At 42.8% G+C, this 14484-nt stretch overlaps 1 protein-coding gene across 5 annotated transcripts in view; it reads left to right on the top strand.

Annotated features, from left to right (window-relative positions):
* The window catches only part of BAZ1A (bromodomain adjacent to zinc finger domain 1A), a 74571-nt gene extending 73218 nt beyond the window's left edge, over nucleotides 1-1353 (top strand). For all 5 annotated transcript variants that reach the window (XM_064658589.1, XM_064658590.1, XM_064658588.1 and 2 more), the window contains 2 exons: nucleotides 469-556; nucleotides 1098-1353. In XM_064658589.1, the coding sequence (XP_064514659.1) occupies nucleotides 469-556; nucleotides 1098-1288 (279 nt within the window). In that variant the 3' untranslated portion in view covers nucleotides 1289-1353. The remainder of the gene's footprint in view (nucleotides 1-468; nucleotides 557-1097) is intronic.
* Nucleotides 1354-14484: the final 13131 nt, after the last annotated feature.

Raw genomic sequence — 14484 nt, 5'->3', positions numbered from 1 at the left:
GAATTTCTCAATTCCATTTCTTCAAAACAATGAATAGTAGTGGAGTCAAATTTGTCATTATTCACGATTAAAGAGCTTTTAATATTGTAATATGTTACAAGAAAATGAAAAATTTTAAAATCTTGGAAGTAATTTTTGTGCTTGACAGATGGGAATAACTGGAACACCATAATGCTTATCTGGTCATGCAATTTTCTTACAGTTGTTCACAGGGTATTTAGGATTAGATTTATTCATTGAATTGCTGGCTAATGGTTGTTGTGGTCTGCTATTTTAATGAAGCAAAAAATGAAAAAGCAATACCTGAAAACTAGTATTCAATTCAGGAAATGAAGGTGGTTGCCTAGGACTCCTCTGTTTATTTAAAAACAAAACATGCTTTCTGCTAATACATGATTTGATTAACATAGGTAGAATTTTAAGCTTCCATTTCTTTGTCTATGAATCCTTTTGTTTGTTTTTTTTTAGGTACCAGACTACTATGATATCATCAAAAAACCTATTGCCTTAAATATAATCCGTGAAAAAGTGAATAAATGTGAATATAAGTTAGCATGTAAGTATTGTTTATTGAAAGGAATACTGAACCATGTTCTCTCATTTTAAATTCTTGTCCTAAAATAGGGTGTGTCAGATGATTAGAAATCTGAAATTGTGCTTGGTTTTGGGGGTTGTGGTGTGTTTTGTTTTGGGTTTTTTTAAAGAGCAGTTACTAATATTTTTTTAAATAAGATCCGTTGAACATAGTTCTTTAACTACCAAAATACACAATGTAAAGATAGATAGGAAATGAGCAGCTGTGAAACAACTGGTAATTTCTCAAGCCTTTGATGTCAGTGAGTGTCACTGATGAAATAATTAGAAAATGTTCCTGTTTGATTTGTATTTCCTGTATTGATAATCAGTGAAATTTAAGAACATTTACATGGCACTGCACCGATACAATGATAGGAACTCGACACACATGTAAAGACATTTTTGTGTTGCAATTCTATGTAGGATCACTGTATTAATTCAGTGGTGTCATACTGCTTTAGCATACTGTTCTCTGATGACTTAAGACATGCTAAATTAATTTATTTCCTTCTATTTACTAGCTGAATTCATTGAAGACATTGAGCTGATGTTTTCAAACTGCTTTGAATACAACCCTCGTAACACAAGTGAAGCAAAAGCTGGAACTAGACTTCAAGCTTTCTTCCACATTCAGGCTCAAAAGCTTGGACTTCCAATCACATCTGGTAATGTGGACCACACCGCTCCTGCGGCAAAGAAGTCACGAATCTAACCTCTGCCTTCCAAAGGATTTTTTGAGGGAATTTATAATGTTCATTAAAATGAATTGTTAAATTACGCAGTCGTCATGTCTGTTTAAAGCAATAACAACTGTTTAACCACCTTGAAGTGTGGCCTGCACTATATTCTCATTGTAATATTAAGCACTCAGGAGAATGTAGGAAAGATTACCTTTGCTACAGTTTTATTCAGTGTCTAATAATTTTGATAGATGTACTGGTTTACAGAGGTTTTGTACATTTTTAATACATTCATGTGTCCAGATATCTTCCAGAAGTACTTTGTTTTTTCCTGCACAAAATAACCTTGTTTCATCCTCTAGATTTTGTAGGAGCTGTGGTATTGAGGGCTTTATCAACTCAGAGAAAATCTTCTGCTGTAGCACAGTTGAAGAAACTGTGTGTTTTTAAAACTTGTGTGAGCATATCTTCTCAACACTACACATGAATGAGTACAACTGCATATCTTTTTAAGTACTGTACCAGTGCTGGCTGGAGGTATTCAGTCTGAGTTTATTAAGTAGATATTTATTTAGTATTCAAAGTAATTTGTGAATTTGTTTTGTATTTATAAAATTTGTACTCGGGGATTAAAAACAACAAAAACAAAGAAAGAGTTCCATAACTTTTTAAATTTTTTCCGGGGTTCTTTTTTGTTTGTTTATTCCCCTCTAACTTGATGATCAATCAATAAATACCTTTCTTGTGTCCCTGACAGTTCTTCTAGCAATGAGTAAATTTACAGGACTGTACTCTAAGTTTCTACATACAACTTTGCAAGTGTACAAATAAAATGAGACATTTTTTCAAAGTATTTTGAGCTTGCACTTCGTTTTGAGTTGTACTGCTACACCACCTTCCCCATTACCTTACAAGGATGAGTTGCTGGAGACCACACAGCAGAATCTGGTTCCAATGTGAGTACCCCAGCCAGCATTTTTGGCAGCTGCAGCCACTGCGATACCTGGTTTCTGAGAGATGCAAATGTCCATCAGCATGTAAGGACTAATGTAAGTAGTATAAGTTGTTTGGGTCTTTAATTTGCATCTTTAACAGTGTAAAACCTCACATATTTGTTTCGTTGACCAGCAGCTTCTTCAAACTGTCCTTACTATCCTTAATTGTTTTACTTTCAATATTTATTAATTTAAATGAATTAAACTCAGTTTGAGTCAATAGCTTTAGACCAGTCCTGCCCACCTGGAGATATGCCACACAGAGAAAAAAGTATGGAGGATAAGTTTGGGGGTAGGAGTGAGGGGTAGCAAAAGCTGAAACATGAGGCTTCCTGCTGCAGCAATTTTTCTCCCTGTGTTTGTGCTAGGTTATGTCGGAGCTTTAACACCTGAATATGCTCCAGACCTAACAATTACTTGCAATGAAGTTGTGGGTTTTCTTTGGCTGCTATAGTGCTTACGTTGCCATAAAGGTGGCAAGAATGGACATTTCCTTGACCCTAGGAAAGAGATGGCAATAGACAGGAGACTGATCAGTTTGAAGTGTTGCATTTGTGGGTTGGGGTTTTTTTAAAATAAAAAAAAAAAAATTAAGAATGAGAATGGTGGGGGATGTTGTTCAGAAATGTGTGCTAATACTTCACGGTTTCTGTGGAAGCTTTTCCTGTTCAGAGCCGACACCTCTCTTGTTCCCACAGCAAAGAATGCTAAATTGCATAAGGAATGTGAGCAGCAGAAGCCTTCCTTGCAGGGTGTAAGTGGTACCTGATATCCCTGCATCTGTCCTGTCCTGAAGGGTTGTGAATGTCCTGACTAGCAGGTTGCATAAACAGTTGTGCTAGTTCTTGTTCATATGAATAGTCCCCATTGACTTAAATGTGAGTACCTTTTGGGGAGGGGGCACGGTGAGCTGAACAAGTCCAGTTGTGGCAGATGGAATTTAAATAATTTCTGTCCCAAACCTACTCCCAGCTGTTCATTCCTATTGCTCTTTCTCCAGGGTTATTTCATTAAATGGCTTCCCCTCAGCAACACAACTATAATTTTGAGTAGAGATTTTGGGTAGAGCAAGTGGGAACAGTTTAACCCAAATCTCTGCTTGTGACAGTGGTGTTTGTGCAATGAGCAAAGTTATCAATTTGCCATTAAGTTTTGCAAGCTGAAGGCCTCGCTTACACACACTGAGGGCAAAATACAGGAAAGTACCCACTTCTCCTTTGAGCAGCTGTGCTTAAAATACTCATGTCTGCTATTATGTGCAGTGCTCATCTGACTGTCCTTGGCTTTAGTGGTGCTCACAGGGCATGAACCAAGCCCTCTGTTCCTGGCAGCAGGCTGCTTGAGTTGGTACTTTCACTGAAGCTTTTTCAAACTTCAGCGACACTTTTTCTGAGCTATGTCAAGATGGGTTTTTTTGCTGGCCTTTGGAAGAAGGGGAATTGCTTCCCATCTCCCTCTTTGTCTTAGGGGCTGAAACATTCATGCTCCTCATCCACCTTTTTCCCCCAACAAATCCGTGTCTTACCATGATCACCCTGTTACAACCAGGGTAAGGGCAGTACAGTATCTGTCCAGGGGCTCCAAGCAGGAGTTTTTCACAAAGGTGTCGAAATGGATAGGGTCAACAGCTTCACCTTGGATTCAAACTAATCAGGCTGTACTAGGCTCTTCAGGAAAATATGAAATAGGCTTCCTCGAGCTCCAGGGTCAGCATCTGTCCTCCGAGCAGCATTTTAACAAGATGCAACAGTGAAAGTCTTTTCCTTCTTGATAGCTCCAATGGATATTAGCCCTGGCATGGATCCAGATACTGCTCTACCAGCTGGTTTTCCTGCTGTGCGAATTCTGCCCCTTTCATTTGTGTCAGGGCTAGGAATTGCTGAGTAACTACCCTAGGCAATTTCTTCTGATGCTTTTTGAACGTAACTCTTTAATAACCGTGGAGTCAGTTCCTTTGGACTCCAACCCAAAGGACTTTCTTCCAGGAAATCTCAGCATTTCCTTAAGGCAACTTGCTCACCTCCTGGTCACCCAGACTGTCAAAAATGCAGAAAACCAATCCTTACAGTGACTGCTGTTATTGGAAGCAGCCCTTCCTGCCCAAGGAGGATGAGGTCAAAAGGAGAAGGCCTCTTCAAATGCTGGCTGTGGCCTTCTGTGGTGGTTGCAGTCCAGCTGATACTGGCTGTTTGGGTTTAGGTGTCAGCTAGCAACACCAGTGCTGTGATGTTGTTGTGCCAAGTCCCTTCACCTGTATTAGGAGGGAGGTGATCACCTTGACTGGCATATGCAGTGTCAGGTTCACCTGCTGGAAATTTAACTTCTGGAAGCCTTTAACAATGCTGGAAAGCTTGTGTTGCTTTGGTGGCAGCCCACGTGACAGACGTGAGCCAGCAATCTTCTTTGTGAGGAATTTGGGCTGGGGCCACTGCCCCTGCACCCAGTGCTGGATGACTCTTTTGCAGAGGCTGAGATTTAAAGTATTGTAGGAGAAAGCACTTTAATGTTAGTATTAACAATAAAGAAAGACAACCTTAGAGCAATCTTAGCAAATACGGGCATTAGAAACCATAAAGATAAGAACCATAAGAAGCAGCTGAAAACCAGCCTGAACTTACATGTATAGTTATAGGGAGGCAGAGATTGTTAGACCTCGAACAGCCTCACTCCGCTTGCTGCAATCACCAGGTGCTCCACAACTGGCCGTCCCTGCAACTCTCACAGTCCAGAAGTGAAGATTCTTCTATGGATATGTGCAGGGAACAGGTCTCTGGGGACACCAGAGCACACTGCAGTCCTGCCCAACATGCTGCTGCACTGATAATCTAGTACTTTATGATTTAGGAGATTACACTTCTCATTTATGATTTTCGAATCATTGATGTAACCACTGAATTAACCCTTACTGTGCAGCGTTCTTGTCTCTTCCAAGTTTTATCTGTATTCAAATAAGTAATATCTAACACTGGTCATGTTACCTACTGTTGATCACTGTCATAACTGATTGCAGCAATTCCAGCTAACACTTCTTGAGGCTACCAAGGACTGTTTCTACCCTGCAAAGGCCTTCTCACTCTAAAAAAATTGCAGTGTCCAGATGATTGCAGGTACTTTTCCATATGACATTTGGCTGTAACTCCAGGAGATCTTTTCCCCTGCACTGCTAAATTGCCACCTTGATCTTCACAACAGTGACTTCTCGGTCTAGTTCTGCAGAAGGGCTCCTGGTGCTTTACCCAGCCTGCTGCAAGGAGATATTCTGAGATTTCTCAGCCTGCTACAAAGTAATGTATTCTTCCTTCTGCCCTTCATCAGCAACCTACTTCTCCTGATTCGCTGCTTCCTTAGACAGTGCTCTATTAAAACTTTGCCTTGAGGTGCTCAGTTGTGTATATGTCCAGTATCAGGCCTGTGTAAAAAAAACCCCTTGGAGAACCTCCAGTTACCACCAATAAGAAAGCTTCCCATTTTTGGGGCACTCAGGTTTGAAGACAATATTTGGATTAAATCTGATGCAAAAGGTAAAATTACTTGTGCTGCAAATCAAAACAATTATAAAGACAGATAAATCAAATGATCACCTTGTTTCCCATCTGTTTCTTAATAGGGATGCGAATGTAGCACCATCCCTAAATGTGTCTGTATTTGTGGATGTATGAGTACATACATATGCAAAGTTTTGAATTTTTAATGCTCTAAGCCACTGACTATTAAAACAATGGATATCATTCATGAATCATAGAGCCATAAGTTTGGGTTGGAAGGGACCTTAAAGATCATCTCGTTCCAACCTGTCTGCCATGGACAGTGACACCGTCCACTAGACCAGATTGCTCAGAGTCCCATCCAACCTGGCCTTGAACACTTCCAGGGATGTGGCATCCACCACTTCTCTGGGCAACCTGTTCCAGTGCCTCCCCAACCTCACAGTAAAGCATTTCTTTCTCTCATCTAATCTAAACCTACCCTCTTTCGGTTTGAAGCCATGCCCCCTAGTCCTGTCACTACATGCCCTTGTAAAAAGTCCCTCTCCATCTTTCTTGCAGGCTCTCCAGTACTGGAAGGCATTTTGGAATGCATTAAAATGGGCATCAATACAAGCAAAACCTGAAATGTTTTCAGGGGCAGAAAGCCATGGGCTGCATATGTTTCCCAAAAAGTGCACTGAGGCCAACTTTAGGTTTGTTTCTCTACCATATAATAGAGTGGGTTTGTAGTGCTTCTTTTCTGGAATATTGCTGATATTATTTTAAATAACTTTTTTAGGTGCAACTCCATCTTTAAATTGTTTTTAGGTATGAAGGAAGGGAAAAAAGTGTTTCCTGGGTCCCCAAAGACAGGGCTGTATCAGCTGCTGCCCTGCAAGAGACTCTGGGTACAGCCAGCAGCCGGCCAGGCTGGAGGTACTTGGCCCATGTGAGGTCCCACAGCCTTTGCCAGAGGGGGTAGAAGGCAACAATCTCCAGCACTCCGCCTGCAGCCCCCTGCTTGCTCACAGGGTTTATCCAGCTGTTCAGGTCACTTGCTTTTAATGATAGAAATGTTTGATTGGGCCAAGTTTCCTACAAGGATGCTACATGACAGCATACTCTCCAAAGTGCTGGCCAGTAGCCATGGAAGATCAGCTTTCCCTTCTTTCTTCTCTGCTGTTGTTCGCCTTTCTTTTCTTAGATTGGTTTCAAAGAACTACGAAAGAAAGGGTCTTTATTTGACTAATGGATGCTGCTGCGTTAGCATCGTGTTCTAGAGCTATTCTGGTGCTGTGTAGTGCCTGGTTTAACTACGCCACGTGAAGGGACTGCAAATGGCATGCTTGTGCCATAATTTCCCTTGTAACAAAGTTAGAAGGAATCCTCTACAAGGATTACCCTGCTCTGCTAGGATAACATATAGTCCAACTTGAGCTTTATCAATTTGCTAGTCTTAGCTTACCAATTTATTTAGGCTTTATATAGGTAGTTTCTAGATAACAATCCTATAAAAACCTGTCTTATAATCTATAATTTTTCTCCTTCAAGCACCTTACTGATGAAATTAACCTGGAGAGGATTTTGAAGAGACAGGCAGTGCTGTGGCTGCTGTGAATCCTGTGTTTGAAATGGCAGAAATGGGAGCCAGGATGCTAAAATGTTTGGGTTTTGGATGGCAGTTCTGCATTTGACACTAGGCAGTGTGGGGATTTGCCTGTGGGATCAGGGCTTCATAGTTGCCTTTCGTGAGCATTCCTGTGTAGATCCCACCATCAGTCACATGCTGGGCTCTGCAGTCCTGGCACCACTTGTGAGCTGCTGTCACCAGAAGACACTTCTGCACTGACCGCCAGGTCCCACAATCCAGCGATGATTATAAATATTCCTGTGCCTCAGTCATCCCAAAGCCCATCCTCAAGCACCAGAAAGTGATCTCAACTCGTGTATTTAGCATGTTAGGCTTAGCTAATGTTTTATTTTTAGACTGCTATCTGAAAAAGAAAAACTTAACAGTTTTTAAAAGTACTATAAACTTTTTAAGCACCACACTCTGTGAGGGGCCTTTGCCATGCTTGAATAGGTTTAGTTTGTGCGTTTTTTGTTTCCATAGTTGTTGCTTCTAAGAGATTTCTTAGAACCAGTCCTTGGATTCAACCTTCATCAAACACGATTTCCTTCAATTCAGACAGAATGCTGCAAACTGACTCTGAGGTCCGTCTAGAGCAATTTTAAGAGTACTAAAACTCCAGAGCCAAAAGTGTCCTCCTTTTTTGTCTGGCCTTTGCAACTTGCAATCTAAACAGGCCATATGAATTAATCTCCCCAGTCTTGGCACTTTTGTCATGGCTTCCTCCATCTCCTGGAGAGGATTTGATCATTTGCTGGTGATTATTTTTTGTATTGCAAAGATGTCTCCTTAAATCAGACCTGCAATGTCATAAAAGTGTTGATCATGATTAGAAACAGTCCATTTTCCAAGGAGTTCATTCCAATGCGATGACATAACCCCAGCAGGAAGAGAAGCACGGAGTGATGAAGGTTAGTAGCAGAATCAGGCCAAGGCTGCAAGATTTGGGATTAGTGCCCAAAGTCTGTGTACAATGCTGCTCTGCACTTGTCCAGGCACAGAAAAACAAGGATTACTTGTCCCACCAGGAACCTTGGCTAACTTGGGGCCCATTTTTGGGGGTCTTTTCTGTAAAAACTAACATAACAAAGTTGAATCATTATACTCCTCATGTGCCAGCCAACCCCAGCATCTTCAAGGTCTGTAAGCATCTATCCTGAAAGGAAAGAGCTTTTGGAAATCATTGCTACCTTTTCTTGGAGGTGTGCCAATTTAAATTGTATCATCTGCTGAGATGTCTGACCGCATCCTAACTTTTGGCAGTTGTCCTCCTTCAAACCAGGATGAAGCAGTTCAAGAAATGACCCTTTCCAGCTGTCCTGCTCCTCTGCTGAGAGGAGTCACTGTTCTGTGGCTCAACAAGTTTTCAGAAACCTAAGTAAGATGAAAATACTGCTAGGAGAGTTGTAGGTGTGGACTTGACTTGGTTAAGACTACTGTTGTCCTTACTCCTTCTTTGTGTAAGATCTGTTATATTTAGATACTAAATATAATATTGCAAGCAAATGAAGATCCACCTGTTGAGCTACAGCACAGAGTAAGGAAACAGGCCATATTTTTATCTCCATTCTGATTTTAAAAAGAAAGAAAAATGTCTCCTTCTGTGCCATGGCAAGTCTATTGAAATTCTAGCATAAGAAGCAGCAGAATTTGAATTCCAAAGCTTGGGGAAGGGCAAACTTGTAGACTCTCTGCATAGGGACTATCACTAAGACATGGGAGAAAGTGTAAAAATTGCTGAGTGCTGCTGCTGCATGTGCATAGCAGAAGAACACTACAGCAGTTAGAGACACATGGCTTGAGTGAGGAGTATGACAGTGCTGAACACCCACTTTAGTAAGAGATAACTTTCTTCTGGTGACTAAGGCAGTGAATTTTTGCCATAAACTTGAAAAGGTTAGCTAGGGATGAAATTGCTATAGGAGAGGCACCTCCTGGGACCATTGCATTGATTAATGTCCCAGCTAACCTTAGGCATCCCAGTTTTATAGCTCCGCTAGAAATTCCTGACAGAAATCAGCAAAACTGTTAGCAGCATCTCCTCTATGTTACTCATGCATGTTCTCGAATAGTGCCGGGAAGGACTTTGGAGGCTGTTGGATTCGTCTGCAGCTGTGAGCGGATGCTGTGGGCTGGGGGAAAGGCACTTAAATAGGAGCTCCTAGGCATGACTTCCCATGGGTTATCCTCCTCTGGGCAGCAGCTCCTCTGCTGCACTCACAGACAGTGAGGATAAAATAACATATTTCAAATTAAATGCAATGTGCTTCAGCCCAAAACAAGCTGGCAGTACGTTTCAGTTTTTTTCATACTGTTTTCACAGCTGGCATGCTCTTAGTATAAGAGATTTTCACTTTTAGGGGACTCTGCCATTGGCTCCTTTTATAGGAAAGAGTTACATGTATGAAACAAGGACATAAAGGGATTATCCAGGTTTCTCCAGGTGACCGATACATCTAGCAAATTACACCCTTGCTTTTTAGCTGCTTGAAAACATTTATGGACTTTTATCTTATTAGAATATTTAAATAATAAAATCTGTATCTTGTTTATTGTTACAGCCTATTCTTACAAAGCCCTCTGGCAGCTCTTCCCCTAAACCCGTTACACAGCTTAGAGGTCAGCTACATACACCTGGTTTTCCAAAAGTCACTTTGGCTCCCTTCTCGCCATTTCACTGTAATAAGCATTATTCTGGGACATACAGCAATTACTGTGCTCCCAGAAAATGATGCTGCTTTTTACATTTCCTGTGGTAGATAGGATCTACCATATTGCATCCACGTCTGCCCTAAAGCCAGGGTTCTACCTAACCATATGTACAGGTACGTATCTCTCCCTGAGAGCTGGAGATAACAGCCAGCATCAAACTCCTTGAGCCTAGTGTTGTCAGAGGATGCTTATTGAGAAGGAAAGCCTGACCTTGCTGTTTGCTTGAAATAGATGTTTCTAGAAAATAATTGTTCTGTCTGACCTACTTTTCCTTCCTTAGGAGGAGGGACGGTCTAGGGTTTAAGGAAGGAATGGGGATACAAACCTGCCTGTCAGGCGCCTGGGCTCACCACAGCCTTTCTGGGTGACCCCAGGCAACCCATCAAACAGGACAAATAATACTCATCATCAGGCAGGGATACTTCGTTAATAATTTTAATAATGAGCTTTGGAACTTTGGAATAAAAATGCTACAAGTAGAAGTGAAAGAAAAAACCCAAACAACCCCAAAACTGTCTTTACCATGGAAGAGAAAGTTGTCTGAAAAAAAGGTGATTAAATTGAATTGATACAGTCACTGGATGATCTTACAAATCCTTCCTTACCTGCTGTTATGCTGTAAATTTATCTCAGCTGTGAACAACAGGCAGCAAGAGACTTGGGAAGAAACTGCTCATGGGGAAAACAAGTTTTGCAGGGCATAAAAAGATTACAAAGGCAAGCAGAGTAAATAGTAGTTACTTTTTCTAGTGCTACAAATCTGCAAATCTTTGTGAAAGTTGAATATGTGCTAATTATGTACAGCCAATTTTTATGTTCTGTTTTTATTAATAAGCCTGAGTGAAGTTTCCCTGTATTTTAGACTTCAGGGGAATTTTTTGTTCTGTTTAGCCATTTTTCTGCCATTAGTTTCCATGTTTCTCTCACAGGAGGAACTTTATTTCCTTTTTTTGCTATGCTTAAATACTATCCCTAGAATGATGTCATTACAAGACATAACATTTTAATTAAATCTCTCTTTTATTGTCCCTTGACCAAAGACAAGCCCGTGACTGCCCGGCGTTATGATTCACTGGTACGCGTGAGTGACCAGCACTGAGAGTCACGGCGGGAGAGGGGGAATTCCACCCTGCCCCGAAAAACATGTGGCTGCTGCTCCTCGAGCATCCACGCTGGCCCTACCGGGCTTACGCTGCTGCTGCTTCCTACTGCCTCCTTCTGCCTGGTCTTCTGGCGTACAGCCATAGACAGCTCGGCCAGGGAACGCGAACGGCTGACGAGCTTTCCAAGGGAGCGGGGAGGAAAAAAAAAAAAAAAAAAAAGGCTTTTCTTCAGCCACATCCCTGCACAGGCTGAAAATCAGAGCTCCACTTGGCAGGGAAAGGTGCTGCTTAACCCAGCTGAACTATCCCAGCACTCAGCCGGCATCGCGGCTTGAGGAAGCGCAGCCCAGCTCTCCCCCGTTATCCCCGTGCTGCTTCCCCCGGGAAGCCTCCTGGAGCCCTGAGTGGTGGCTGGAAGGCGGTGGGGAAGGCAGGCAGCCCGCCCACAGCGGGGCGACAGCTGGCGCGCTGGGGCCGTGAGCGTGGCGGGACCGTGACTCAGCCGCAGGAATTCCTGGCACGGGCAGCCGGGGCGCCCCGGAGGGTGACGCAACGGGCACGGCCCGCTCGCATCCCGGCAGGGCCAGCAGGCACGGCCCGACTCCTCGGGGAGCAGCCGCCAGCACCTCGCTCGTCCTCAGCCCTGCCCAAGCCATTAAGAAGTTGAATGATAGCTTGGAGCCCCAGAGGGATTTTGGTACCACAGAGGTGGATAAGGCTGCTTGAGCCAGCAGAAGTGACCCGTGGAGGAGGGACAGTGGAACATGGAGCTTCCCTTAGGGGGAATCTGCCTCCTGGTCCGACAGCAGGACTTGCCAGAGATCCGTGCCTCACACCAGCACATGCATCCTGCCCCTTGCTGCAGGCTTCTGAGTTTGCTCACAGGGAGGCACTGCAAATGTTGCTAACTTGCAGCAAAATCGTGCCAGGATCCACCACTTAGGAGTCAAATATATTTACTGCGTAATTTTTTAAAAGGAATGTATCTGCAGTATAAGGAAAAACAGAAAAACTCAGTGTTTGCCTTTCACTGAGGTTTTCTCTAATACTCTGTTACGTTGCAAACAGATTTTATCTTGCATTCTTTGCACTTCCACTAAAAATACAGAATTGTTGGAGGGAAACTAGACATTTTCCAGGAGTACACAGGAGAGCGAAGGGGAAAAGGAAATGCTCTGAGCAACAGATCTCATCAAATGCAGTTTCCCTATGGAATTCTCTCTCAATAGGTTGATTTTTGAACTGAATGGTATTAAGATTTTCTTTTATTTCAGGGTACACCTATGCAAGTTTCTCTCCTTTCTCTTTGTAGTCCCCTTCCTGAAGATAATCTGACTACACCATAACAGCCCTGAGGTCTCCTACCTACCAACAGGTTCCTGAGTTGAACTGGTAGACATACAGCCCCACTTTCTTCTATCTCAAATGAATTGTTTTATAAAACTTAATTACTTAATTAAGGATCTTAATTACTTTTGTGACCTCTATTTTTCTGTCAGATTTAACTCAAATAAGCTAAGTTAAAAAGTCACAGAGACAAGGACTATCCCAACTGAGAGAGGCCAAGCAGAGACCTTACTTCCATGGGAAATGAATCTGAAATGGTAATGTTGAGTTCAGTAAGGCTGACAGAGAAGCAAAGAGGATGCACAGCATACTGAAGGAAAGGACTGTGATATCAGAGAACTTCAATGCGGCAACTTAGTCCATTATAATTTCTCACCAATGAGCATCCAGGAGTGGAATCTAAACAAACAGTGCCTTCTGCTTCATGGTGAGTCATTCCTTCCATCCACAGAGGGTGAGGGGAGGCTTGGAGGTCTTCCTTAGAGGCATGTGCTCCGCAGAGGGTATCATTCACCAAGCTTTTAGTGCTGCTGCTGCTGCTAGGCTCTCTGAATCATTGGGCTATTTCAGTGGTGCCTGGTGGGATGCAGGTTGTGTGGCACAAGGGTAGTGAAATGCGGTGCTTCCTGAGTGCAGCGAGATGCCAAAGTGGGGAACTAGCTTTGTCTGAGTGTGCTCCAGCAATAAGATTTGCTTGGTCATTATTGCTTTTGGCTGGATACTGGCCATTTCTCTAGCCTCCAAAGTCACCACTGGGCTTTATCACAAGTTCCTTCTCTGATCACTGCAGTCACCTGGAGTCCAAAGTTATTTTCCTTGAAAATGAAAAGCAAAGCTTTCTGTTTACCTGTGACCTGTTTTTCACCCCTGAGAAATGCTCTCCAATTCTGATAAACTTGTTTTTTTCTCAGAGATTTCTGTAAAGTCATAAAATACTCCTTCTTCAGACTGTGCTGCCTCTATATTCTGATGACTGCCAAGTACAGTCAGTGATGTGCAGCAGCAGCAGCCTTTAGTGCCTGGGTGCCTCAGGTATATACCTTGTGAGGTAAAGACAGTAGCAAGCACTTCTGACTCATTATTCAGTTTCCATGGTGTTAAAGACAGAGGTTGAGTCATGTACAGTTTTGGATTTGTCATCCTTGGAGCACCTACCCAGATGTACAGCTATGGAACTGGTAACTCTGTCCCCACTTTCCCCTTTCATTTTACAAGCCTGGGATGTGCAGTGCAGAGACCCCATGTGGGTGGCTGAGGGTGCACTGCAAGGGCACAAGATTATGGCACTCACACACAGCAGTTTCACGGTCTTGTGCACACGTTAGAAGTTTGCTGAGGCCATGGCAGTGACTGTGGTCACTGGCACTGGCGCATGTACGGCACACATTCACAGCTACAACTGCTTGCTAAGGAACTCCAAGCTGCTGCTTGCCTCCCGACATTGTGTATGGCTGCAAGGAACTTCGTCTGGGACACTAGAAGGGCATGTGTCACACACAGCCTACTATGACACGCTGCAGTGCCATGAAGGCTGGTTTAGCAGACATTAAGCCATCCTGACGATGAGGATTTGAAACCATCTAAGACCACCCCAGCCCATGACATTGCTCAAGAGCATCAGATGACCAGGAATGGGGCCGTCAAGACTTGAGTCTAACAGATTGGACATTTTCAGCTCAGTGGTAGCAAGGAGTCCTGAATGTGTGGCTGGAAGGAGCTGAGGAATAAATATAGTTCCAGATTAGTGATTTCAAGGCTGATGGAGCAAATTTTGAAAATTGAGGAATGCAATTCAGTCTTGAATTCTGCATTCAGAGAAGGCAAAATGTAACTCAAAAAGGATATTGGAAACAGAGGGGCTCATCTGGTCAATATGGCAGTGTATAATAGTGGAGAAAGGGGGGAAAAAAATCACACATCACTCACACAATGCAGTATAAATGTATATATATATATGTATATGTATCAATACAT

This window comes from Pseudopipra pipra, chromosome 6 (assembly GCF_036250125.1).
Source record: "Pseudopipra pipra isolate bDixPip1 chromosome 6, bDixPip1.hap1, whole genome shotgun sequence".
In the NCBI taxonomy this organism is placed as follows: Eukaryota; Metazoa; Chordata; class Aves; order Passeriformes; family Pipridae; genus Pseudopipra; species Pseudopipra pipra.
This window is presented reverse-complemented; position numbering and strand designations above follow the sequence as displayed.